Genomic DNA, 27677 nt, shown 5'->3' with positions numbered 1-27677 from the left:
TCTGAATCAATAGTGTCATTTATTTTACACTTGCAAGTGGGTGTGATGTCCAGTGTCTCTAAGGTAGAGGACATACACACCAAGTTCAATTCATACATAATATTTATATGATTTGATGTCTTTTGTTTTACACTGCTCCCTCCCCTGCTTACATCATCCACTTCCCTAAGACCGGCCCCCATTACCCCTGTTTACCTCTTGCCTTATCCGGCCTTGTCTGTGATAAAATGCTTATTTCTGGTCTCACAAGGCTGTTTGACCTTACCCTGCTATAGGTCATTGTTAGGCATATCCTTTCTTCATCATTATCTACCCCCTTCATCTGTGCCTTTCCCGAGGCCGTTCTGATCCCTATGACCCTTTTAATTGGGGTTTGTTCCTGTGTTTTTGTAAAAGTGGGAAGCAGATGTTTATACCTACTGTTTGTACAGGCGTATCTAGCTTAACTTCATCCTCTCACAACATCTTATCTATTTGCCCATCGTGCCTACTATTGTTCATTGGCACATTTCATTCTGACATACAATTTTAGCTAATACAAAAACAATTCTACATTTCCTCTACATCGTTTCCATTCTTGTTGACTCAGCTCTTGACTAAAACAATTACCCACTGGTGTGAGTTCACCTCCTTTGTAAAATGGAATTGCAGAAGTAACACTAATCCACCTATATCCCACACACTTTTCTCCAACATTGCTGTTGCTGGGTCATAAACAATTGAACTTCATGACTTCCAGAAGTCATCAATATCAATATTGATTGATAAGGCTTTTATTGATAATCTGTAAAATACTTCACAATTTGGTTTCACGATTCTGTGATAAATTTAATTTCATAATGGAAGTGACTGCAATGTATTAGTAAGAATTGTCAGAGAGGATTATTCTGCACATTTTCATCAGAGATGCTAATCAGTAGAACCTTTCAGATGCTGAAGTGTAGAATTTGCAAAGATTAGTCATTTAAAGTGACTTTAAAATTAAGCAAGGGTGATGTGAGAAGGAAACTTTTTCACAAAGCAAACGGTTGGGGCATGGAATGCACTGTCTGGAAATGTGGTGGAGATATGTTCAATTGAGGCATTCAAGGGGGCACTGGACTTTTATTGGATAGTAATGATGTGCAGGAATATGGAAAAAGGTAGATGATTGGTACTAGATAGTAGAGCCAGACTAGATAAGAGGTAGATCAGAGTGGTGCTGGAAAAGCGCAGCAAGTCAGGCAGCATCCAGCTCCTTGGATGCTGCTTGACCTGCTCTGCTTTTCCAGCACCACTCTGATCTAAGCTCTGGTTTCCAGCATCTGCAGTCCTCACTTTCGCCTAGATAAGAGGTAGTGCAGGTATATGGGCCAAATGACCATATGCACCACAACAATTCTGTGATCAATTTAAGATTGAAGTAAAAGTTCAGAATTTTATTGCAATGGCATTCCAAAATTGAGAGTTCTTGATTGAAGGGGAAATATGATGCTTTTAAGAAGGGACACTGCAGTCCTAAAAAAATTAGCCACACACTCAAAACATGAAACTCCAGCCATTTATAAAGGTTGTCAAAAAAACTGTCAGACCATCAATGCTGGATGTGACAGAACAATCTAAACTCTGCTGTCACATATGAACTTGTTGATGTCTTAGCAGGTTGAAGGACCGAGCGAATGCTTTCCCACACATAGAGCAGCTGAATGGCCTCTGCCCAGAGTGAGTGCGTCGGTGTACAGAGAGGTCAGATGACTGCCTGAAACGCTTTTCACAAGAAGTGCAGCTGAATGGCCTCTCCTCAGTGTGAATTCGGTGGTGTGACTGCAGGATAAATAATCGAGCAAATCCCTTCCCACAAACAGAGCAGGTGAACGGTCTCTCCCCTGTGTGAACCCGTTGGTGAGCAATGAGTGTAGATGATTGAGTGAATCCCTCCCCACACACAGCGCAGGTGAATGGCTTCTTCCCAGTGTGAATTCGCTGGTGGATAGTTAGTGTAGATGTGCTATTGAATCTTTTCCCACAGAAAGTGCAGCTGAAGGGCCTTTCTTCAGTGTGAATTCTCTGGTGTAACATCAGGGAGGTTGTCTGTCTAAATTTCTTCCCACACACAGAACAGGTGAATGGTTTCTCCCCAGTGTGAATGCGTCGATGAATTTCCAGCAGGGATGAATAATTGAATCCTTTTCCGCAGTCCTCACATTTCCATGGCCTCTCACCAGTGTGAATACTTTGATGGTTTCTCAACAGGGATGGATAACTGAATCCTTTACCACAGTCCTCACATTTCCATTGTTTTTCCATGGTGCCTGTATATTGGTGCTTTCCTCATTGGATGATCAGTTTATCCCTCTTCCACACACACTCCTGCTCTGAAAGGTGCAATGATTTTAGCTCTGTCAGGTCTCACCGCTTTGGAAGACTCTCATTCATCCGTAAGTATCTATCTGCTTTTCCAGTGATAGTGACATTTGAAATGTTTTGAATTGAGAAACCTTGTCAGATCTGGACATCAAGTTTGAAGCTATTCCTCGACAAATCTTCCATGCCTTGCAGCCTGAAAAAGGAAAGTACAAAACTCTTCATGTCTCGATTAACCATTTCCTTCCTCCAGTCTTTGCCTCCCTTTACTCTGGCTGGTTTCAATTCTCAAGCCACAGTTTGCACAGGGGAATTAAACTAAACGAGAAGCAATCGTTTTGTCTCCCAAATGCAGGGATCGTGAAGCTCTTGCTTCACCAAGAATATTGTATGCACCCGAAAGTGACCTGCAAACCCAGGACCGGCAGAGATTCCTCCTCAGGGTTTGCAACCTCCAGTGGATGTTTGTGAATCCTCACTGCACAGGTTTTCTCTCCTCACCAGAAATCAGAGGGCTCATTGATTCCGTCCCAAAAGGTACTTACTTCTTCACTGTAGCCTTCACTTGCTGCCCCACGATGGAGGACGCATTTTTGGAGTTCTCCCGGGGAAGGAGAGGCTCACCAACTGCAGTCCTAACCTGGGAGCTGCTGATGTTGGCCAGAGTCTGCAGCTGTACAAAGTGTTACTCACCTCATCCGGGCCAGCACGGCTCCATCTCGCCCTCTACCGGCCACAGACGTTACGAACAAATGACACTTGATTGGCCAAGCGGAATGATTGACGGGAACATGGACCAACGGACAAACGGGACAGACAGAGTAGGGCGGGACAGACTCATAAAAAAATGGTGGCCGTTAACGGGGCGTCTAAATCACAGAAACACCCGAGTGTCTGTCGCCGGACTAAAAGTCCGACCACTCGCTTCCAACTCACAGTTAAAAACCTTGATGTTCAGATGAAGCCTCCCGACCTACCCGCTGCCATAACCGTCCAAACATTTCTATTAGGCCCCCTGAGTCCGACCTGAAGGACGCCACCGAGCATGCTCCTGACGGCGAGATGATTGACAGACAGATTGTGCCAATAGGAAGAGGGAGAAGGGGAATCCGAGCGGACGTGTTTGGTCTACCAACCAATCGGAGCGAATGAGGGGCGGGACCCGTCATGGATAGAAAATATAAGCAGGAGGCCATTCAGTCCTTCAGAGTCAGCACAGACCCAGACTCTTCGGTCCAATGAAGACCATAATCCCAGACTAAACTAGTCCTACCTCCACGCTCACAGCCCTCCAAATATTTCTTATTCATGTTCTTATCCAAATGTCTTTTCAATGGTGTAACTGCATCTGCATCCACCACTTTCTCTGGCAGTTTATTCCCACACGTTTCCACACTCTGCAAAAAACAAATGTCCCCCATGTATTTTTAAAATCTTTCCCCTCTCACCTTAAAAATATGCCTTGAAATCCCCCACCCTTGGGAAAAGACACCTGCTGTTCATCTTTTGTGTACCTCTCATGATTTTATAAACCTCTACAAGGTCATTCCTCAATCTCCTATGCTCCAGTTAAAAAAGTCCCAGTCTATCCAGCCTCTCCTTATACTCAAACACTCCATTCCTGGCAACATCCTGGTAAATCTTTTCTGAGGCCTGTCCAGCTTAGTAATATCCTTACTATAACCAGGTGACCATAACTGGATACAGCACTCCAGAAGGAACTTCACCAACATCCTGTACAATCTCAGCATAATGTCTCAACACCTATACTCAAAGGTCTTTGTAATCTTAGATAACCTTCTTAACTGTCCACCATACCACCAATTCTGGAGTTGTTATCTGAAAACCTTTGAGCATGCTTCACCAATCAATACGATCAAAGAGAATCATCAAACTCAGTACCCTGATCCAGCTTTGTCCCCATTGCCTTTTATCCTTTCAGCGCTAAGAACTGTATGTAAGTCCTTAAAGTCCCTAAAACTACAGATGCTGGAAATCTAAAGCAAAAATAGGAATTGCTGGAGAAATCCAGTTGGCCTGACAGCATTCATGGAGAGAACTTCACTGGACCTAAAACATTTCTCTAGCAATTTCTGATTTTATATCTAACTCGTTAATGAATACATTCAATGGTTTTGCCTCAACCAATTTTGGGGACAGAATTTCACAGGCTCACCCACTCTCTGGGTTCTCCTCATCTCAGTTCTGAATAATCTACTCCTATCCTTAGACTGTGATCTCTGGGTCTGGACACCCTGGTCATCAGAAACATCCTTTACTCTGTCTCGGCCTGTAAGGATGGCCCATGTTTGAAAGACACAAATGGCCAACAAGTATTAAACAGAATGAAACAGCCTGCTACAATATTTAAGTGCAACATAATGGTATCTTTGAACAGGGTTATTCCAAGGTCAATAAGGGACCCTGCAAGCAACCATTTGAGACAGTTTGATAACAGGCTGTCTAAGGATAGACAAATAATTGATTACAGCCTCATTAATGAATGGATGTTGTCCCATTAGGTGCACAGCACCAATTAAAACAGGGGGTCAAAATCTCAGCCCATTAACCAAAGCACCTAACTCATTAAGCAACCGTGAAAACAACAACGAAAGTTATTTTGTAGTAATTAGTTGCTTCTTTGAAGAAAATAGGTTGTGGTTAAAGATTCTTCAGATATTCATAGAGATAGATTCAACATAAGTATAGAGACAAAAAGTGTGGTGCTGGAAAAGCTGGTCAGGCAGCATAACCTACTGTGCTTTTCCAGCACCACACATTTTGACTCTAACCTCCAACATCTACAGTCTTCACTTTCTCCTAAGTATAGATACACATATAGCTAACATATAATAGAAGCATTAGGGGAAAAGCATTTAAACATAGATGTGAAAGTTAATTAGTCTCAAGAAATGCTTTCCTTAACTGTAAAAAAAGTGTGGTAAGCCCTGAATAAAATAGATTGCTTGCAATTATTAATCACAAAGTGCTAACAGTCGAAATACCTGTGTAACTCTACATTTTATAATGAACTTTTTAACGTAAATTCATATTACAAATCTTATAGCAGTTAGTTATGACCAACTGTCTTTTGTATTTTTTACATATATAATTTAGACAGTGGAAAATATAAGAGGAATAACTGAATTTGACAGAGATAGTACATGGAATGCAATGAATAACAGAATTCAAGCAGTCTTTAGAGATGAGCAAGTCTGGGACAGGTCCAAAGGAGCATATCCAGTAACTTTGGAATGTTAATTAATAGGATGCATAGAAAGATCCCAAGGCCTAGAGAAATAGACACAGCAGATATTTTTCCTTCCACGATCAAAATGCCAGTGAGATTTAGGTTCTAATAAATTGAATGACTGTCAAGTCTTATAATCATAGAGTTTTTGCAGGAAGAAACAGGCCCTTCGGTTCTTTGTATCCGCAGTGGTCATCCTACACCTATCTACTCTCATCCCATTTTCCAGGATTTGGCCCCTAACCTTGTATGCTGTACTATTTAAAGTGCTCATGTAAATACTTCTTAAATGTTGTAATGGCTCTGACCTCTACCACAGTTCAATCGACGCTGTGCCACACATTCTGATCACTGTGCCAAAGCATTGACTTCTGGGTGCAGACATTGCTGCCATACATAGCTCTGAAGTCTGTGAACTAATTAAAACTCTAGAGAGATAATTGACCTCTACTAATCTTAAGCAGAGAGTTCCAGACACCCACCACCTACTTAACTGAAAAAAAACCTTGGTTAAATCCTCTCTCAACCTCCTGCCTTTTACTTTAAATCTACACCCCATGCTGACTGATCCCTCCACCAAGAAGAAAGATTTTTTTATCTCCCCTATCTATGCTCTTCATAACTTTTGTACACCTCAATCAGGCCCCATCCCATCCCCTTTGAACTTCTCTGCTCCAAGGAAAGCAAACCCAACAATCTAATCTCTCTCCATAGCTGATACGTTCAAGCCAGGCACCTCCTCTCTTGTAATCATGTCCTTCTAAGCACGTGACCAAAACTGCATACAGTACTCCAGCTGCTGTCTAACAAATGTCCTACAGAGCTCCATTATCATCTCCCTGCTCTTGTATTCAATGCCCCAAATAAAAAAAGGCAAGTATCCCATATGCTTTTTAACCACTTTATCTGTGGGCGTGCACACCAAGGTCTCTCTGATCCTCTGTACTCCCTGGGGTCCAGCCATTCATTGTGTCCCCTCACCTTGTTAGAGCTGCCAAAATGCATCATCTTATACTATTCAAGATTAAGCTATATTACATACCAGGTGGTGCTCGACAGCTTAAAATGCGTAAAGATGGATAAATCCTGGGTGTACCCTAGACCACTGTGGGAAGCTAAGGAAATGATTGCTCCAGAAGATTGGACATTGGCTAATGTGGTGCCACTAGTTAAGAAAGGTGGTAAGGAAAAGCCAGCGAATTATAGACCACTGAGTCTGACATCAATGGTGGGTAAGTTATTGGAGGAAATCCTGAGGGACAGGATTTACCTGTATTTGGAAAGGCAAAGACTGATTCGGGATAGTCAACATGGCTTTGTGCATGGGAAATCATGTCTCACTAACTTAATTGAATTTTTTGAAGAAGGAAAAAAAAAGAGGATTGATGAGAGCAGAATGTCACACATGACCTATATTGACTTCAGTAAGGCGTTCATGGTAGACTGGTGAGCAAGCTTAAAATCACATGGAATACAGCCATCTGGATACAGAATTGGCTTGAAGGTGGAAGACAAAGAGTGGTGGTAGAGGATTGCTTTTCAGACTGGAGCCTTGTGACCAGTGATGTGCCACAAGGATCAGTCCTGGGTCCACCGTTTTTCGTCATTTATATAAATGATTTGGATATGAACATATGAGGTATGATTAGTAAGTTAGTAAACTTGAAAGGGTTCAGAAAAGATTGCCAGAGTTGGAGGGTTTGCGCTATAGGGAGAGGCTGAATAGGCTGGGGCTATATTCCCTTGAGCATTAGAGGTTGAGGGGTGACCTTGTGGAGGTTTATAAAATCATGATAAGCATGGATATGGTAAATAGGCAAGGTAATTTCCCTGGGGTTGAGGGAGTCCAAAACTAGATGGCATGGGTTTGAGATGGGACAGAAGGGGCAATTTGTTAATACAGAGGATGATGCGTGTATGGAACGAGCAGCCAAGGGAAGTGGTAGAAACTGGTATAATTACAACCTTTAAAAGGTATATAAATTGGAAGGGTTTAGAGGGATATGGGCCAAATGCTTGAAAATGGGACCAGATTAATTTAAGATATCTGATCAGCATGGTCTGTTTCAATACTGTACATGTGTATGACTCTAAATCCCATTTACCACTGCTCCCCCCATTGATGAGCTGTCTTTATCTTGTTGTGGTGTTTGTACAATTTTGAACTACTTATTACACACACATTCTCTCAAGTGCATGCACACATACACTCTGTTCCCCACCCCTCCCCTCCTCACCCACCCATTCTTCCCCCACACCCCCACATACACACATGAATCCACAGGGTGAATCATTTCATCCAAGATATTTGTTTATTTGCAAGTACATCCTTGTTCAAAAGACACACAATTTGTAGTTACAGTCAGTTAATGGCATCTTATAAATTCCTGCTTTTGGAATAAAATCGGCCTGATTCCAGACTAAAACTCAAGCAGCTTGCCAACAAAGCCTCACACCCACATTTCAGAGTCAGACTCGATGTCACCTTTTGTATATTCTTATCGCTCTGTTGATTGTTCATGGTAGCACAGCACTGACATTGGCATTATAAACACTTTACACACCACCCAACACTCTTGGTCAGTGCAGAGATGTATTATCTGACTGCACTCACATCAATTGTAAGATCGTTTTATCCCTCTGCCTGTTTATGCAAGCGCTGCTCTCTCGCTGCACCTGATGAAAGGGCTGCGCTCCGAAAGCTTGTTTGTTTTCAAACAAACTTGTTGGGCTATAATCTGGTATCATGTGAATTCTCTCTACACCTTGGTGAGATGTTTAGCTCAAGTTTCCCGTCTGCGAATCCTTTCCTGCAAAAAGAGAATGTAGAAGATTCCCAACCTTCTCAGTCTAGGAAAGACAATCATTTCATTTGGATAGAAATCCTCCCTTTGTAAACGAGACCCTGGAGGTTCTAATCCGGAACAGGAGTGTTCGGGATAACTCCCAATTCTGTTTCCAGTTCTTGCACTTCCTCCTTCCGGGTCCAGCAACCCTCCACACTGCCCATGCGCCAGTCACGACTGGCCCCGCCCGCTCCGATTGGTTGGAGGAACGTCCGTTCAAGACCCGGTCTCCTGCACTGCCCCCTGTTGCTATTGGTGCAAACCTGCCGCCAATCATTCGGTAGCCATAGCATTCGCATTATGATCATGAAGTGCCAATCTCTATGGCACATGCGCAGCCAAATGCTTGCCTGGAGCTGCAGCCTGAGGAGTGTTTATTTCCAGAAATAATCTGATTGTCTCCAGCAAGTGAAGAATTATTCCACAATTTATTATTATTTCAGCACGGGGAGGAGGGGACACCAGGAAACAGCGTCCCAGGGGAACTGCAATTCTCCTTTCAGAATTACCAGCCTGGACTGATAGGGGTGACCTTTTGTAAAGCATTAAGCGGTGGATTTACACGTGTGAATAAACAATAAACTGTACAGATCTTGTGTGTTTCGGCGAGGCTTCAATTGATCATTCAACCTGGGAGACATTAGGATACCAGCACCATGCAGAAACCGTGGAAACGTGAAGATTATGGGAAAGGATTTCAGTACTCATCCCAGCTGGATATCCATTGGCACATTCACGCTGGGGAGAGGCCATTCACCTGCATTTTATGTGGGAAGGGATTTGCTTGGTCATCCAGCCTTTGTTCACACTGTGGGATGTGGGGGAAATAATGTTACTTCTGCAATTCCATTTTACAAAGTAAATGAGCTCACACCAGTGTGTAATTGTTTTAGCCAAGAGCTGAGTCAACAAGAATGGAAACGATGTGGAGGAAATATATAATTGTTTTTGTATTAGCTAAAATTGTATGTCAGAATGAGATGTGCCAGCAAAACAATGGTAGACATTACGGGCAAATAGATAAGATGTTGTGAGGGGATGAAGTTAAGCTAGATACACCTGTACAAACAGTAGGTATAAACATCTGCTTCCCACTTTTACAAAAACACAGGAACAAACCCCAATTAAAAGGGTCATAGGGATCAGAACAGCCTTGGGAAAGACACAGATGAAGGGGGTAGATAATGATGAAGAAAGAATATGCCTAACAATGACCTACAGCAGGATGAAGTCAAACAGCGTCGTGAGGCCAGGAATAAGCATTTTGTCACAGACAGGCCGGATAAGGCAAGAGATAAACAGGGGTAATGGGGGCCGGTCTTAGGGAAGTGGACGATGTAAGCAGGGGAGGAGCAATGTAAAACAAAAGACATCAAATTATATAAATATTATGTATGAATTGAATTTAGTGTGTGTATGTCCTCTACCTTATAGGCACTGGACATCTCACCCACTTGCAAGTGTAAAATAAAGGACATTGCTGATTCAGATTTTGTCTCGGACTGCAATTATTGAAGTGAGTGAGCTTTGTTTCTCACAACACCGAGGAGAAGCCATTCAGCTTCACAACCTGTGGACAGAGCTTTTAGGTCTTCAGACACGCTCAAGTGAACACAAGCAAAGTCACACAGGCATAAACTGTTCACTTGCTTTGTGTGTCAGACGGGATTCTCTCAGTAACTCGCCCTCTAATCACACCACCATTTTCACATGAAGGAGAATCCATTCCACTGCATTTCCTGTGGAAAGAAATTCAAGCAGTCAATGGCCCTCAAAGAATACCAACACACCCACCATGGGCAGAAGCCCTTCACCTGCTTGGTGTGTGGGAAGAGATTCCCTTGGTCATCCCAATTGCTGACACATCAGCAAGTTCACACTGTGGAGAAGCCATTTTCTTGCTGTGTGGGGGATGGAATTCACTCAGCCATCCCATCTACAGAGACACCAACAAGTCCATTAGTGGCTTTGATTCTGCTGTTAACTACATCCATGATTGAAAATCTGACAAAATTTGATTTGTTTCTGCTGACATTAACAACCCATAAATTTAGATGCAGTCTGACACTCTCAATGTGTCATAGCTTTTGAAGCTGCACTGTCTCTTATTATGCAGCTCTGATCTTCCCTCTTAATTCAAGGACTTCATCTACAAATATAATTATCGTGGAATTAAGAATTTTTGCTTCAATCCTAAATTGGTCTTTACAAACTCTCCAAATCAGTGTCTATAAAGCACCACTGTAATGAAGGTAATGAATTTATGACACAGCAATATTTGGGAAAGGTGGAACCCATAATAAACCCTGGTTTGAGATCTAATCAGCAGAGATGACACCTGTCATTGAAGCAATAATCAAAGCTGATCTGATTTCCAACATCAGCCCAACAGCTGGAACACAGTATCACCTGAAAGTAGTTGAGACAGTTGTGCAAATGACTTGGAGATATGATAAAAAAAACACTGGATCAATCTCTGTGCAGAAATCCAAACTGCCTGTGATGATGGAAATCTTTGTGCTACATTTGAGGTGATCAAGAGCATCACCATTTCCTTGCTGATGTTTGGAAATGAACTTCTCACTGAAAGAAGTAAACAGAAGCAAACTCCCAAAGGTTGAACATTATTGTGAGCTGTACTCCTGTGACAGGGACATTTCTGAATCTCTACCTGACATTCTCCTGCACCTTCCTGTTGTGGTTGAGTTCATCGCCAGGCCTGGAAAAAGCCAATTGATTGCTGAGCAAGCAGAAAGTTTCCTAGGACAGATAGAATTTGCTCAAATATAGAAAGTGCCATTTACTGCTGCAGCTTCATGATCTCCTCCTCCTTTATTGGAAGGTAGGATCTGTTCAACAGGACATGATTGAGAGATGCCAACGTTAGACTGGGGTGGACAAAATTAAAAATCACACAACACCAGATTATAGTCCAAAAGGTTTATTCGGAATCATTAGCTTTCAAAGTGCTGGTTCATCAGGTGATTGTGGAGCAGAATCATAAGACACAGACTTTGTACCAACAGGATTGTACTGTCATGGAATGTAATAGTAAACAAATTTAGCTTATGTCTTTCATCCTTTAGAATGACCACGTTAGTCTGGTGTCATCTCAGCTCAGATAATCCATTGAAGGTGTGAAGTTAAATCTGTCTGTGTCCCAATGTTAAGTCAGACTGATTCTATTTCTAAAGTGGAAGCTACAGAATCTTACATGGATTTATGCAGTTTTTGAGTGAAATAAAATGTAATTCTGCAAGTACAAATTCACGCACAAGCTTATATTTGTGTGTGCAGGGGAGACCAAGTGAGTGTGTGCATGTGGGTATGAGTGTCTGTGAGAGAGAGTATGTCTGTGTGTGAGTGTGTATTGGGGTACAAGTCTGTGAGAGGGAGCATGCGTGTGTGAGCATATGAGAGAAAGCTTGTGTATGAGAGAAGGTCTGCGTGAGTGTGTGGCTCTGGAGGAGTGTGTGTGTTTTTGTATGTGAGAGTGTGTGTAATATAGTGGGGTCACCTATAGTATGTCACGAACCCAAGGTCCCAGTTGAGGCCATCAACAGGACAAACATGATGCAAATATCCTCACGTGGTACAAAAACACAGGAGACAGTAACTGCAACAACATCTCCCTCTTTAGCATCGCAAGGAAGGGGGTTTTTGGGAGTTTAAAACACTGCAACCACCTGCAGAGCGAGTGTGTCCAGAAGCAGAGTGTGGTTTCTGTGCTGGCAGATTAACAGTGGACTGGACCTTTCCTGTACACCAGCTATGGCAGAAGGTATGGGGAACAGGAAAGACCTCCACTCCATATTTTCATCAGTCTCGGTAAAGCATTCAACACCATCGATAGGAAAGGACCTGACGAGACTTTGAAGCTACTTGGCTGTCTACCAAAACTCTTCTGTCTCAACCACTCCTTTCAAAGGCAACATGCCCATCCCTATACACTTTGAAAGCACCACTTCCAATACTTCCAGAATGGTGCCAGCACCAGATACAGCAACTCACAATGACACCTGATAACCACTAATAATAATAAGCTTTGTCAGGAAGGTGGGTACACCTCCAACAACACTCAAGTAGCCCGAAGTATCAGCATAAAGCAAATTGCTTAATTGGCATCACTTTCAACATTCACTCCCTTAAACACTGACACTCAGCAGCAGCAGTGTGTACCATCTACAAGATGCACTGTGGAAATTCACCAAGGCTCCTTGGACAGCACTTTTCCAACCTGCAACCCACAGGAACAAGAGCAGCAGATATAATGGGAACACCATATCTCAAGTTGCCCTCAAATCTCTCTGAACTATCTGGACTTGGAAATATCTCAGCTGTTCCATGTGTCACTTGGCCAAAAACCTGAAGTTCCCTCCCTGGCAGCATTATGGGTGCACCTACAGCGAAGAGGCCACAGCAAATCAAGAAGTCAGCTCACCACCCACCTTCTCAAGGGAAGTTTGGGATGAGGAATAGATGTCCAGCCAGCTCCAGCCACATCACGCAAGTGAAGAAAAAAAAGAATGTAGAACAGTCAGGTGTGACTGTGACTGATGAACGTTGAGATAAATGCATTAAAATCTTTAACAACCTTCTCCTGATGTGACCTCATTTCAATGCCTCTGACCCCAGTGTGTCTGTTTACTTTTTTTTGGGGGGGGGGGGGGGGGTGGTGGTGTCAAGAGGAAGGCCCTTCAGCTAATAAATAGATTGAGGATTATTAATAGATCATTAGTGTTCTTGGACTCTGTTCATTAATGCAATGTCACTCTGATTATTAATCTTTTACGATAAGGATTATTGACAAAACATCAAATCTCTTGAATGTAATAGAATCCTAATTAATGATGTATTAGGGTTCTGATTATTAACTAAAGTGTGTTACTTTTGACATACAACTTCCTGATTGCTGAACATTTCTGAGTACAGCTGGAATAGACAACTGATTGGGAATGCAATGGGAGCTGCATAATTAATTGGATCCTGACTGTTGATGTGATAGGAACCAGAATATTAATGTCATAGTTATCTGATTCTTCACATGTCAGTATCCAGAATCTTACAGGATTTCAAATCTGTATGCAAGAGGCAATTCATGATGAACGTACTTAGAGTCTGAACAGTGGAGCCTGACTATTAATATAATAGAATCATAATTATTGTACATTATGAACCTGATTATTCAAGAAATAAACCCTCAACAGAAACATCCTCACAGGTTTTTTTTTAAACCAGCAACTATCGTGCCTTGGAGTCTGTCCATTCAACTGCAACCATCAACGTTTTTGTTTAAAATAAGGATTGAAAGGACCCCGCAGATATCAGAAAGCAGTTTAAGCTCCACAACAGCCATTGCTGCCTCGGAGTCCATGAACCCAAAGTCTCATCTCAAAAATTTCATGGGTTTCTAGACCCAGAGTTTGTCTCCGATTCTCAGTGAGGTTATAAAAACGGAGCTGCACTTTAAAGCTCTGTCACTGTTTCTCTCTAGTACAAACCTTCTGGCACGTTTGGAGTTTCGAAGACCAAGTGAATCCCTCCACTGACCTGGCGAAAGGCCTATCCCTATGTGTGTGTAGGGGATGTTCCAACCCAGATGCATAACTGAATTCCTTCCCACAGACCCTACATTTGCATGGTTTCTCCCCAGTGTGACTGTGTCTGTGTGTCACAGGCAGGTGATGGGCTGAACCTTTGACAAGGGGTAGGTAGAAAGGGTGAGAGAGAGTGCCATTAACAGATTTGCTCTTTGAAAAAGCCAATGTGTTCACGATGAGCCTAACAGGCCCCATTCATGCTCTGCTATTATAAGACTCTGTAACAGAGTCGTAATCATACAGCATGGAAACAGACCCTTCGGTCCAACTAGTCCTTGCCGAACATAATCCCAAACAAAAGTAGTCCCATCTGCAAGCTTGTGGCACAAAGCCCTCCAAACCTTTCCAATTGATGTCCTTATCTAAATGTTTTTAAAATGTTGAAAGGGCCTACATCCACCACTTCCTCAGGAAGTTCATTCACATGTGAACCACCTTCTGTGTAAAAGATTTACCCCTCATGTCTTTTTAAAATCTCTCTTCTCACCCTAGAATATCAAGACTACGAGGCATATTTTAAGGAAAAAACACCTATCGTTAACCCTACCTATACCCCTCATGATTTTATAAACCTCTAAATGGTCACCTCTCAACCTTCTAAGCTCCATAAAAAAAAAGCCCCAGTCGATCCATCCTTTCTTTATCACCGAAACTTTCCACACCTGGCAAATCTTTTCTGAACACTCTCTAGCTAAATAATATCCTTAATTTAATGATTCTTAGTAAACATATGCAATAGAATCAGAGAGAAGAGCTGATTGTTCCTATATTGTCTCTGAAAAAACTATCAATGAGCTGAAAGATTATCAGTGTCTCCCTGGCTTTTCCTTCCCTTAGTAGGTAAAAGCCTAGATCGTTTTTGAAATCTGCTTCTCCAGGTTATTCAGGCAGTGTGTTCCAATCCATCATAACTTGCTCAGTGACATAATTCCTCATTTTCACCTTGGAGGTTTTGCTGCATTCTACAGTTTCCAAGCACCTGGCCAACGAAAGCAGTCACTCCCACTGTTAAAGAAAACACCTTAAAAATAAATTCAACATACTTACAGAATCAATCCTTACTCTTCTCTGCCCAAAGAAAAACTGTGCTTCCAGCCAGCTGAAATCTCTCATCCTTGATACTTACAGGTCTGGTGAAAGTTCCCTGCACCCTCTTCAAAACCCTGACATCTTTCAGAATCAACCGTAAGATTTCAGCTCACGACTAAGAAAGGTTTTGTAAAGTTCATCTTAACTCCCTTGCTTTTGTCCTGCATGCCTCGAAGGATAAATCCTGGGACCTCCATTAACATTGTTATAAAACAGTGTGCTGTCACATTCAAAGATTTCTGTATATCCACTCTAAATGTGCACTATTTAGTTTATTTTCCCTCGCCTCATTCTTCCTTCCAAAGTCCATCATTGTCAATCACTTTGGGGTGGTTTGAGGTTATGAATGATGCTGAAAAACCACAAAGACTCTTTTATTACTGATTTTAAGTTTAAGTTGTAGATTTTGCTCCCGAGGTGAAATTAGGATTATCGTTCAGAGTGAACTGATCTAATGCAAAAACAATTTCAGCTGGGAGTCAGTGAATGAAGAAGGTAGAACTCAGACCCTGCAGAACTGACAGCTCAGTCAGGATTCCAGGAGTTGGCCATTTAGTCCTTCAAGCCTATTCCACCCCACCAAGCAGTGAGGTCTCACTTTCCTGAGCACTTCGTATTAGCAAAGTTGTTAAATCTCTGATCGAGTGTGAACAGCCTTTTAAGGAGGAGAGTTTGCCTAACTTTACAGGGAGATGCTGGCTCAGGGCTGCACCACCCAGCAGTTCCACTTCATCCTCCGGCTCATTCACCACACTAACAAGAAACCTTTTCCTTTCAGGCATCAAGACCCGCAAGATGCAACAACTCACAGACACCCACAGCCTCCCAGAACCTTGCTCCCCTCCCCTTCCCTCTGACTCCACCCCCTCTCCTAAAGGTCTCAGCTTTATCCCTCTGCATCCCCACCCTAATGAATTTCAGGGCGGGACAGGATGTTGAACTCATCTGTCATCTTTGTCTCCGTGCCCATTTCTTTGGGCAAGAATCCTCTCCATGTCCCACAGACTCCTTTGCCCAGCTCTAACACTCTCCTTCGACCTGTACCCCTCCCTCTGGCCTTTTACCGATCTGTTCATAGAGACCTGTCGACATGACATTAGTCACCTCAATCTCTCCATCCCCCTCACCCAATCCAAGCAATCTCCCTCCAAACTGACTGCACTTTGTCTGCTCAGATTCAATCCTGACTTTCTTATTAAGCTTGCTGACACGGGTGGTGCTGTTGGATCCTGGCGTACTGAACTCTACATTGCAGACACTGAGTGCCAGCTCTCAGATACCTCCTCCTAGCTCCCCTGACCATGACCCCACCACGGCATATCAGGCCATTGTATCAACTACACTCACTGGCCTCATTTCGTAATGGCAATCCCTCCCCACCACCACTGCCTCCAAGCTGATAGCTCCCCAGTCCCACACAGCTCGTTTCAACCTCCTTCCGAAAATCCACAGACAGCACTGGCCAGACAGAATCATTGTTTCAGCCTGGTCCTCCCCAACACAACTCATCTCTTCCTACCCTAACTCAGTCTTCTCTCCCCTGGTCCAGTCCCTGCCCATGTACATCTGTGATTCCTCTGATGCTTTATGCCAGTTTTGAAATTCTGGCCCCCAACCACAACTCTTTCCCTGATATATCGATGATATCGTTGGTGCCACCCTCTCTTGTCCAGAATTGGAAAAGTTCATCAATTTTGCTTCCAATTTCCGCCCCACTCTCACTTCCACCTGGTCCATCTCTGACTCCTCCCTTCCCTTCCTCAACATCTGTGTTTCCATTTCTGGGTATAGACTGGCCACTAATATCCTCTTTAAACCCACTGACTTCCACAGCTACCTGGACTGTACGTGCTCACACCCTGTTTCCTCTAAAGACTTCATTGCAATCTTCTAGTTCCTCCGGCTCCATCACATATGTTCTGATGAGGCCAAATTCACTAAGGGAACCTCCAAAATGCCCACTTTCCTCCTCAACCGAGGAATCCCCAGCACCGTTGTCGACAGGGCCCTTAACTGGGTCCGACCCATCTCCCGCACTCACCCCTTCTCTTCCCGCCACAACAGTGAGAGGGTTCCCCTTGTCTTTACCTACTATCCCACCAGCATCCACATCCAGAAGATCTTCACCTGCCATTTCCGCCACCTCCAGTGAGATGCCACAACCAGAAAAAAATCCCTCCCCTCTCTTGTCTGCCTTCCACAGGGTCCGTTCCCTCTGGGACACCCTGATTCATTCTTCCTTTACTCTCAAACCACCCCACAGCCTCACAGCACCATCCTCTGTAGCCAAAAGGTGCAACAACTATCTGTTTACCCCCTCAGTATCCAAGGGCCCAAACATACCTTCCAGGTGAAGAAGCACTTTACATGTACTAGTCCAGTGCATTCACTGCTTACAATGTGGTCTCATATACACTGGGGAAACAAAGCATAGACTGGGTGACCACTTCACAGAGCATTTACATTCTGTCTGCAAAAAAAGACCCTGAGCTTCCAGTTGCCTGCCAGCGTAACACACCACCCTGTTGCCTGGCCAACATTACTGCAGTGTTCCAGAGAAGCTCAGTGTAAGCTGGAAGGACATCACCTAATTTTCTGCTTGGGGACCCTGCAGCCCTCCAGACTCAATAGCGGATTCAATAATTTTAGGCCTGAACTCTCCCATGGGGCAACACGGTGGCTCAGGTGGAAAAAGGTAGGAGAGGTGGGTCTGGGTGGGATGCTATTTGGAGGGTCAGTGTGGACTCAATGGGCCAATCAGGAATTCTACAAGCATCATTTTTAGTCTGAGAAAAAGATGGAGGGATATTGGGAAGGCTAATGTAAGGGCAAGAATATATTCATATATCTAGAGAAAGTTAATGACAAGGTGCCAAGAGAGGAAGTTTGGAGATGTGCTAGAAATCAGGGAGTCCCTGAGACGTGTGTCTGACTATCACTTACAGGGACAGCCAGACGAGAGTAAGAAGCAGGTGTGTGAGAGACACAGAGACAGAGAAAATGAGTGGGGGGTGGGGAGCAGAAGAGTGACAATCAGGTTCACAACAAACATCAACATTGAACCCCTTCCTCTTCCTAATGGTCATTGACATTCCAACTAAGCAAGTGCCAGGAGTCAATTTTTTTAAAGATTCTTTCATGAGACATGGGTGTCACTGGCTGGGCCAACATTTATTGTCAATCTCTAACTGCTGTGAGCGCAGAGTTGGGGATATTGCTGTGGGTCTAAAGTCACATATAGGCCAGGACAGGAAAGGATGGCGATTTAATTCCCCGATGGACACTAATGAACCAGATGAGATTTTATGGTTACATGGTCACCACTAGGGCTAGCTGTTAATTCCAGACTTTTGTTGTTGTATTGATATTTCACCATCTCCCACGGTGGAATTTGAATGCATGTCCCAAAACATTAGCCTGGGATTTGGATTACTCGTCAGATCTACAGATTCTCAATCATTTTCTCATCAGGTCCAGTCCAGAGGTGGCACGGTGGCACAGTGGTTAGCACGGCTGCCTCACAGCACCAGGGACCCGGGTTCAATTCCCGTCTCGGGCAACTATCTGTATGGAGTTTGCACATCCTCCCAGTGTCTGCGTGGGTTTCCTCCGGGTGCTCCGGTTTCCTCCCACAGTCCAAAGATGTGCAGGTTAGGTGAATTAGTCACGCTAAATTGCCCGTAGTGTTAGGTGAAGGGGTAAATGTAGGGGAATGAACCTGGGTGGGTTGCTCTTCGGACTTTCCACACTGTGTGTAATCTAATCTAATCTAATGTCCAGTGATATTACTTCTTCTTTCTGCCAAACAGTGAAGATGCTGTCCCTGGGTGGTCTCAAACCATCAACCTCTTGATTAACAACTGAATGCACTAATTGCACCACTGAAAGAGAGCTCTGTACTGGACTTGATGAGAAAATTATTGAGAATCTGTAGATCTGGGGAAAGGCAGAGATATTAAGATTAGTCAACCAAAAGGCCCAAATGAACGGACAGTCAGCCTGTGCCTTCGTAAAAGACCCCAATTGCTGAACCTGTATCAAGTCCTTGTTAAGAATTAGGAGCAGGAGTTGACCATCTGACCCTTTGAGCCCGCTCCCCCATTCAATAAGACCATGGCTGATCTTTTCGTCGCCTCAGCTCCACTTACCCACCCTCTCACCATATGCCTCAATGCCTGTACTGTTCACAAGGTTATCTATCTTAGCTTTAAAAACATTCAATAAGGAAGCCTCAACTACATAACTGGGCACAGAATTCCACAGATTTACAACCCGAGGTGAAGAAGTGCCTCCTCAATTCAGTCCTCAATCTGCTCCCCCTAATTTTGAGGCTGTGCCCTCTTGTCCTAGTTTCACCCACCAGTGGAAACATCCTCTCTGCTTCTATCTTATCTATTCCCTTCATGATTTTATGGGTTTCTAGCAAATCCCCCTTCATTCTTATAAATTCCAATGAAGATAATCCCAGTTTCTCCTCATAAGCCACTTCAGAATCAACCTAGTCAACTTCATTTGCACCCCTTCTAATGCCAGTACATGCTTTCTCAATTAGGGAAATCAAAACTGCATATACTACTCCAAATGTGGTCTCACCAGCACCCTGCACAGCTGCAACATAACCTCCCTGCTTTTAAACTCAATCCATTTAGCAATGAAGGACAAAATTCCATTTGCCTTTTTAATTACGCGTTGCACTGCAAACCAACCTTCTGTGATTCGTGTACAAGGCCACCCAAGTCCCTCTGCACAGCAGCATGCCACAATTTCTTACCATTCAAATAATAGTCCTTTTTACTGTTACTCCTTGTGAAATGGATAACTTCAAATTTATTAACATTGTACTCTATCTGCCAGACCTTTGCCCACTCACTTAAAACATGTCCCTCTGCAAAGTTTCACAGCCCTCTGCAGATTTTGCTCAACTGCTCATCTTAGTGTCATCTGCAAACTTTGACACACTTACATGTGGCCCCCAACTCCAAATCATCGATGTATATTGTGAATAATTGCAGTCCCAACACTGATCCCTGAGGCACACCATTAGTCATTAAATCGCCAAGCAGAAAAGCACCAAGTTATCCCCATTCTTTGCTTCCTGTTACTTAATCAATCCTCTATCCATGCTAGTATGTTGCCCGCAATGCCTTCTATCTTTATCTCATGCAGCAGCCTTTTATGCAGCACCTTGTCGAAAGCCTTTTGGAAATCTAGATACACCATATCTACTGGTTCCCTCTGATCCACCGTGCTCGTAATGTCTTTATAGAATTCCAGTATATTAGTTAACGATGACCTGCCTTTCATGACCCCATGCTGCGTCTGACCAATCAGACAATTTCTATCTAGATGTCTTGGTATTTCTTCCTTGATAATAGACTCAAGCATTTTTCCCACTACAGAGGTTAAGCTAACTGGTCGATAATTCCCCTCTTTTGTCCAGTCTACTTTAGCCAACACCTCCCTCATCCTATTGTCCTCTCCCTTGTTTAAAAACGGGACCCTGGTACTGGATTTAAACTTCTCGCTTTCCATCTGTATTCTAAATTCAACCACACTGTCATCGCTCCTTCCAAAAGCATCCCTAACTAGGACATCATTAATTATTCCTGTCTCATTACACAGTACCAGATCTAGGACAGCTTGCTCCCCCGTCAGTTCTGTTCATACTGTTCAAGAAAACTATTGTAGATACACTCAATAAACTCCTCCTCAAGGCTACTCTGACTGACTTGGTTCGACCAATCTATATGGAGATTAGAATCCAATGAGAGTCTTGAAACTGGTTCAGGTCTCTATACTTTTGAAAGAATGCAAAGCTACAGAGAAGAAGATTGGCCAGAATAGTTCCAAGAAAAAAAGGAATTTAGCTCCTTGTTTAGGATCTGGGAGAGAAACTGGGATTCATTCTCTTTGGAGCAGATGATGTTAAGGGGATATTTGAAACAGATTTTAACAAGGTAGAGAAAGAAAAAGCTACTTCCATAAGATTATGGTGGAATTAAGGGACACACATTTAAAAGGTTACAAGGAAGAACCATTTTACACACAAAAGATCATATCCAGAACTCTGTCTATAAAGGTGGTAGAAATGGATGAGCACATGAAAACTGGGAGAAGGACAATGCAGGAAGTGAAGACAGACAATGATAATATTAAATGTGAGATGTTTCTGGGAGTCTCAGCACAGGGATGATCTATAAATATGACTTGGTCATTGTTAGGCCATAAGCAATAGCTTTGGATGAGCCAGAGATTGTGAAGGGATGAGTGTGGAAGGCCAGCCAATAGGGCACTGGGACAGTCCAATCGACAGGAAACAAAGGGTCAAGGCACGTTTTAGAATCTCTCAGGTCATTTCCAATTACAATTACGTTGGGGAAACATTTCCCCACAGGGTCAACAAATAAACCTTTTCTTCCATCCACCGTGAAAGACCAACGATTTTCAGGTCCTTGCGAATGCAGTGACTCTGTTGGATCTTGATATGCCGTGTAGTTTGAGTGGACAGTTTGTGAAATGTTTCCAGTTGAATGTTCAGTACAAGGAGTGGACAGAAACCCAGACCCTGTAGGGCTCCTGTGGTACATTGAAAGTGTCTCTACCACTGGACAAAGAGGCTCGGGTTCAGGTCCCACATACTCCATTGGTCATAGAGTAATACAGTAATGGGGCAGAGAAACAGACCCTTCGGTGCAACCAGTCTATGCCAACCATAATCCCAAACTAAACTTGTCTCACCTGTCTGTCCTTGGCCCATACCCCTCCAAACTTCCCTTATTCACGTACTTAGCCCAAGGTTTTCTTAGATGTTGTAACTGTACCCACATCCACCAATTCCTCAGGAAATTCATTCCACATGCTGTGTAAAAATATTGTCTCTCACATCTATTTTAAGTCTTTCTTCTCTCACCTTAAACATATGCCCTCTAGTCTTGAAATACCGTGCCCTGCGGAAAAGATACCTGCCATTCACCTTATTTATACCCTCATGATTTTATAAACCTCTAAGGTCACCTACCAAACTCCTATGCTCCAATGGAAAAAGAAAAGAGTCCTTATAGCTCATAACCTCCATTCCCAGCAAACATCCTTGTAAATCTTTTCTGAACCCCTCTCCAGCTTGATAACATCCTTCCGATAACAGGGTGACCAGAACTGGGCACAGTACTCCAGAAGAGGCTTCACCAATGTCCTATACAACCTTAACATGATGGCCCAACAGCTATACTCAAGGTCTGAACAGTGAAGGCAAGCATGCTAAATGCCTTAACTAACCTGTCAACATGTGAAGCAAACTTCAAAGAATTATGTACCGAACCCCAACGTCTCTCTGTCCTACAGCACTACCCAGGGCCCTACTTTTAACTGTGCATGTCCTACCCTCGTTAGTTTTACCAAAATGCTAGTACCTCGCCTTTATCCAAATTAAAGTCCATTTGCCACTCCTCAGACCAGTCTATACGGTCTTCAGCAAGGCACTCAACAAGGTTCTGCATTGTAGACTGGTTAGCAAGGTTAGATCACATGGAATCCATTTCAATTCAAAATTGGCTTGAAGGTAGGAGAGAGAGAATGGGGTGGTGGAGGATTGCTTTTTGGACTGGAGGCCTGTGACCAGGGGATACCACAAGGATCGGTGCTGGCTCCACTGCTTTTTGTCATTTACACAAATGGCCCGGATATGAATATAGGAGATATGGTGAGTAAGTTTGCAGATGACACCAAAATTGGTGGTGAAGTGGACTGCGAAGGTGGGTACCTCACAGTAAAACTGGACTTTGATCAGATGGGCTAATGAGCCGAGCAGTGGCAGACGGAGTTTGGATAAATGTGAGGTGTTGCATTTTGAAAAGCAACTCAGAGCAGAATTTATATACTTAATGGTAAGGTCCTGGGGAGTGTTGCTAAATGAAAAGTCCTTAGGGTGCAAGTTCATAGTTCCTTGAGAGTGAAGTTAAAGGTAGACAGGTTAGTGGAGAAGGCATTTGGAACACTTGCCTTTATTAGATAGTGCACTGAATACAGGAGTTGGGAGGTCATGTTGTGGCTGTACAGAACGGTGTTTAGGCCACTTTTGGAATACTACATTCAATTCTGGTCTCCCTACTGTTGGAAAGACGTTGTGAAATTTGAAAGGGTCCCGAAAAGGTTTACAAGGACGGTGCCATGTTTGCAGGGTTTGAGCTATAGGGAGACGCTGAATAGGCTGGGCCTGTTTTCCCTGGAGCGTCGGAGACTGAGGGGTGACCAATTAGAGGTTCAGAAAATCTTGATGAGCATAGCTAAGGTGAATAGCCAAGGTCTTTTCCCCAGGATAATGGAGTCCAAAACTATGGGGCATAGGTTTAAGGTGAGTGGGGAAAAGATTTAAAAAGGACCTAATGGCAACTGTTTCATGCAGAAGGTGGTGCATGTGTGGAATGAGCTGCCAAAGGACATGGTGGAGGCTGGTACAATTACAGCATTTAAAAGGCATCTGGATGGGTAGATGAATTGGAAGTGTTTAGAGGGATATGGGCTGATTGCTGGCAAACAGGACAAGATTAATTTAGCATATCTGGTCGGCATGGACAAGTTGGACCAAAGGGTCAGTGTCTACGAATGTATAACTTACCAACCACTGACGTCAGACTCACCACTCTATTGTTCCTTGGCTTTTCCTTTTCACATTTCTTAAATAATGGCAAACATTAGCCATCCCCCAGTCTTCTCTCATCTCACCCATGGCTATCAATGATATAAATATCTCAGCAAGAGGCCCAGCAATCATTTCCCTAGCTTCCCACATGGTTCTGGGGTACACCTGATCAGGTCCTGGGATTTATCCACCTTTAAGACATTCAACTACTTGTTCTCTGTAAACCAGACACTTTCCAAGCTATCACTACTTGTTTCTCCAAGTTCTCCAGCTTTCATACCCATACAGTAAAAACTGACAAAAAAATACTCACTTGGTATCTCACCCATCTCCTTTGATTCCACACAGAGTCTTGTTGATCTTTAAGTGGTCTGTTTTATCCCTAGTTACCCTTTTGTCCTAAATGTTTTTGTGGAATCTCTTTGGATTCTCCTTAACCCTATTTGCTAAAGCTATCTCCTGTCCCCTATCTGCCCTCTTAATTTCCCTCGAGTATACTCCAGCTGCCCTTGTCCTCCTCTAAGGATTCACTCAATCTCTGCTGTCGATACCTGACATAGTTTTAAAAAAAAATCACAACACCAGGTTATAGTCCAACAGGTTTAATTGGAAACACTAGCTTTCAGAGCGACACTCCTTCATCAGGTGGTTGTCACCTGATGAAGGAGCGGCGCTCTGAAACCGAGTGCTTCCAATTAAACCTGTTGGACTATAACCTGGTGTTGTGTGATTTTTAACTTTGTAACCTCAGTCCAACACCGGCATCTCCAAATTATAACTGACATATGCCTCCTCCTTTTTCTTGACCAAAGCCTCAATTTCTCTAGTCATCCTGTAGTCCCTACACGTACTAGCTTTCCCCTTGCACCAATAGGAACATACTGTCTCTGGATGCTTGTTATCTCATTTTTGAAACCCTCCCATTTTCCAGTCATCCCTTTACTTGCAGATAGACTCCACCAATCAACTTTTGAAAGCTCTTGAGCAACAATGTCAAAATTAACTTTGAGATCTGGTCCATCCTTTTTCATAACTATTTTTAAACTAATAGATTTATGATCACTGGCTCCAAAGTGCTTTCCCACTGACACCTCAGTCACTTGCCCTGCCTTATTTCCCAAATAGAAGGTCAGGTTTTGCTCCTTCTTTAGTAGGTACATCCACATACTGAATAAAAACAACTTCCTTGGACACACTTAAATTCCTCTCCATTCAAACCTAAACACTATGGCAGTCCCAGCCTATCTTTGGAAAGTTATTACTCCAACCACTGAAACCTTATTGTTCTCTCAGATAACTGAGATCTTCTTTCAAATTTGCTTCTCAATTTCCCACTGACTATTGGGTGGGGACTGTAATACAAGCCCGGTAAGGTGATTATCCCTTTTTTATTTTTCAGTTCTACCCAAATGACTTCACTAGACAGATTCCCAAGAATATCCTAAGTACAGCCATAATGTTATTCCAAACCAAAAATGCCATTCCCACTCCTCTCTTGCTCTTTTTTCTGTCCTTCCTACAGCATCATCCCCCTGGAACATTAAGCTATCAATCCTGTTCATCCCTGAGCCACATTTCTGTAACAGCAATTATATATTAGACCCACGATCCTAACCATGCCCTGACTTAATCTGCCTTCCTGGTCAGGCCTCTTTGCATTGAAACAAACACGATTTAATTTATCAGTCCTACCCCGTTGGTCTTGTCTGCCTTAACCGCTCGATTTGCTCCTGTTCTCGACTGTACCAGACTCAGACAGCTCTCTTTTCTCACTATCTCTTCATCCCACTAGTTTACTAACACTAGCAACTCTTCTCGCCAGATTAATGGTCCCCTCCCAATTTAGGTGCAACCCACCCTTCTTATTCAGGTCATTTGTACTCCAGAACAGATTCCAAATGATCCAATACTATGAATCTTTGCCCCCTGCACCAGCTACTCAGCCAGGCATTTATCTGTTCTAGCCTCCTATTCCTAGTCTCACTGAGATGTGGCACTAGGAATAATCCAGATATTACTACCCTTAAGGATCTACTTTTTAACTTCCTAATTTCCTACATTCTCTCATCAGAACCTCATCCTTTTCGCCAACATTTACAACAATTTCCTGCTGGTCACCCTCCCCTTCGAGAATATTCTGCACCCTCTCTGAGACATTCTTGACCCCAGCACCAGGGAGGCAACACACCATTCTGACGGCACGCTGTCACCCACAGAAACATCTGTCTGTGCCCTGACTAGATAGTCCCTTATCACAATCGATCGCTTGGAACCTAACGTACCCTTTGTTAGAGTACAGCCAGTCTCAGTACAGGAAACCAGGCTCAGTGCCACTTGGCACCTCACCCATAATTATAGGTGAAAGAACTCCACGAAGGCTAGTATCCCATCACCAATCCACGCTTTATTTACATGTGCATGATACATGACATTGAGCCAGCCAGCTCAGAGCCAGCTCCTAGAGCAAACAGTACCCCGACAATCCTGTTTATATACGTCAGCCAGAACTCCCTCATTGGACCATGCCCCAAACAAGGAACTCATATTCTATAAGACCATAAGAGGTAGGAGCAGAAGGAAGGCCATTTGGCCCATCCAGTCCACTCCACCGTTTGATCACGGCAGATGGTCATTTCAACACCACTTACCCACACTCTCCCTATATCCCTTAATTCCTTGCGAGATTCAAGTTATCAATGTCTGCCTTGAAGGCATTCAACGTCCTGGCCTCCACTGCACTGCATGGCAATGAATTCCACAGGCCCACCACTCTGGCTGAAGAAACCTCTCATGCCCGTTCTAAATGACTCCCGCTAATTCTAAGGCTGTGTCAAACGGTCCTACTATACCCGCCTGACAGAAACAAATTCTAAATCATGCATTATTTTGTAAGTTTCTATTAGATCTCCCCTCAACCTTCTAAACTCTAATGAATAGAATCACAGGATCCTCAGCAGACCATATGTTAGAGGTAAAAACAATGACTGCAGATGCTGGAAACCAGATTCTGGATTAGTGGTGCTGGAAGAGGCCTACCATTCCAGGGATCATCCATGTAAATCTCCATGAACACACTCCAGTGCCAGTATGGGCTTCCTGAGGGGTGGAACCCAAACCTGGACACAGTATTCCAAATGGGGCCTTACCAGAGCTTTATAAAGTCTCAGCAGCACATCACTGCTTTTACATTCCAACCCTCTTGAGAAACATGACAACTGCTTTATTAACCACAGACTCAACCCACAAGTCAACCTTCAGAGAATCCTGGACTAGCACTTCCAGATCCCTTTGTACTTTGGCTTTATGAATTTTCTCACCGTTCAGAAAGTAGTCCGTCCCCGTATTCTTTTTTCCAAAGTGCAAGACCTCGCATTTGCTCACGTTGAATTTCATCAGCTATTTCTTGGACTACTCCCCTAAACTGTCTCAATCTTTCTGCAGCCTCCCCACCTCGTCACCTACCTGTCCGCCTAACTTCGTATCATCGGCTGACATCGTTCCAATCCCGACAATAGGTGACACAAGTATTTCTGCAAAGTGCCCCGCAATTTCTTGCAATAGCAACGCTGGACAAATTGATGAGAAAGTACAAAAGACGAACCCTTCCAGCTTCCTGGCCAAAGAGAGCCACGCATGCGCAGCTCTGCGGATTACCCCCGATCAACATGGCCACCAGGAGCCCGCGCTTGGCGACGGAGGATGCCCATAAATATAGCACGACTTCGACCAAGTTCAGCACAGGTAAGTTCTTCCTCGACTTTCAGAGCCTTTGTGAGGCGTATCAAAGGTATCGCTATTCCCCGGCCGTTCTTCTCCTCTCCCACCGTTCGCCGCTGACACTCCTGCGAAACCGCCGTCTCACGATCCTCATTGCGCATGTTCCAGTCCGCACCTTGACCTTGCTCCGCGCT

At 43.6% G+C, this 27677-nt stretch overlaps 1 protein-coding gene across 10 annotated transcripts; it reads right to left on the bottom strand.

Moving 5' to 3' along the window:
- Positions 1-27645, bottom strand: LOC140457225 (uncharacterized). Of its 10 annotated transcripts, XM_072551356.1 has the most exons (3): positions 27421-27645; positions 8435-10178; positions 1-2539 (listed from the first exon to the last, which is right to left on the bottom strand). In XM_072551356.1, exon 3 carries the CDS (start codon positions 2284-2286, stop codon positions 1612-1614), a length of 675 nt encoding a protein of 224 aa, XP_072407457.1. In that variant the 5' UTR covers positions 2287-2539; positions 8435-10178; positions 27421-27645; the 3' UTR covers positions 1-1611. The 10 variants fall into 10 exon arrangements, with proteins under 10 accessions (XP_072407457.1, XP_072407454.1, XP_072407455.1 ...); XM_072551353.1 differs by lacking the exon at positions 8435-10178 and having other exon boundaries at positions 27229-27645; XM_072551354.1 differs by lacking the exon at positions 8435-10178 and having other exon boundaries at positions 27368-27645.
- Between the last annotated feature and the right edge of the window lie 32 nt (positions 27646-27677).

This window comes from Chiloscyllium punctatum, chromosome 31 (genome assembly GCF_047496795.1).
Source record: "Chiloscyllium punctatum isolate Juve2018m chromosome 31, sChiPun1.3, whole genome shotgun sequence".
NCBI lineage: Eukaryota > Metazoa > Chordata > Chondrichthyes > Orectolobiformes > Hemiscylliidae > Chiloscyllium > Chiloscyllium punctatum.
This window is presented reverse-complemented; position numbering and strand designations above follow the sequence as displayed.

Coding starts and splice junctions, on each gene's coding strand:
- LOC140457225 (XM_072551353.1), bottom strand. CDS start 2,286: ATGGAAAAACAATGGAAATGTGAGGACTGTGGTAAAGGATTCAGTTAT.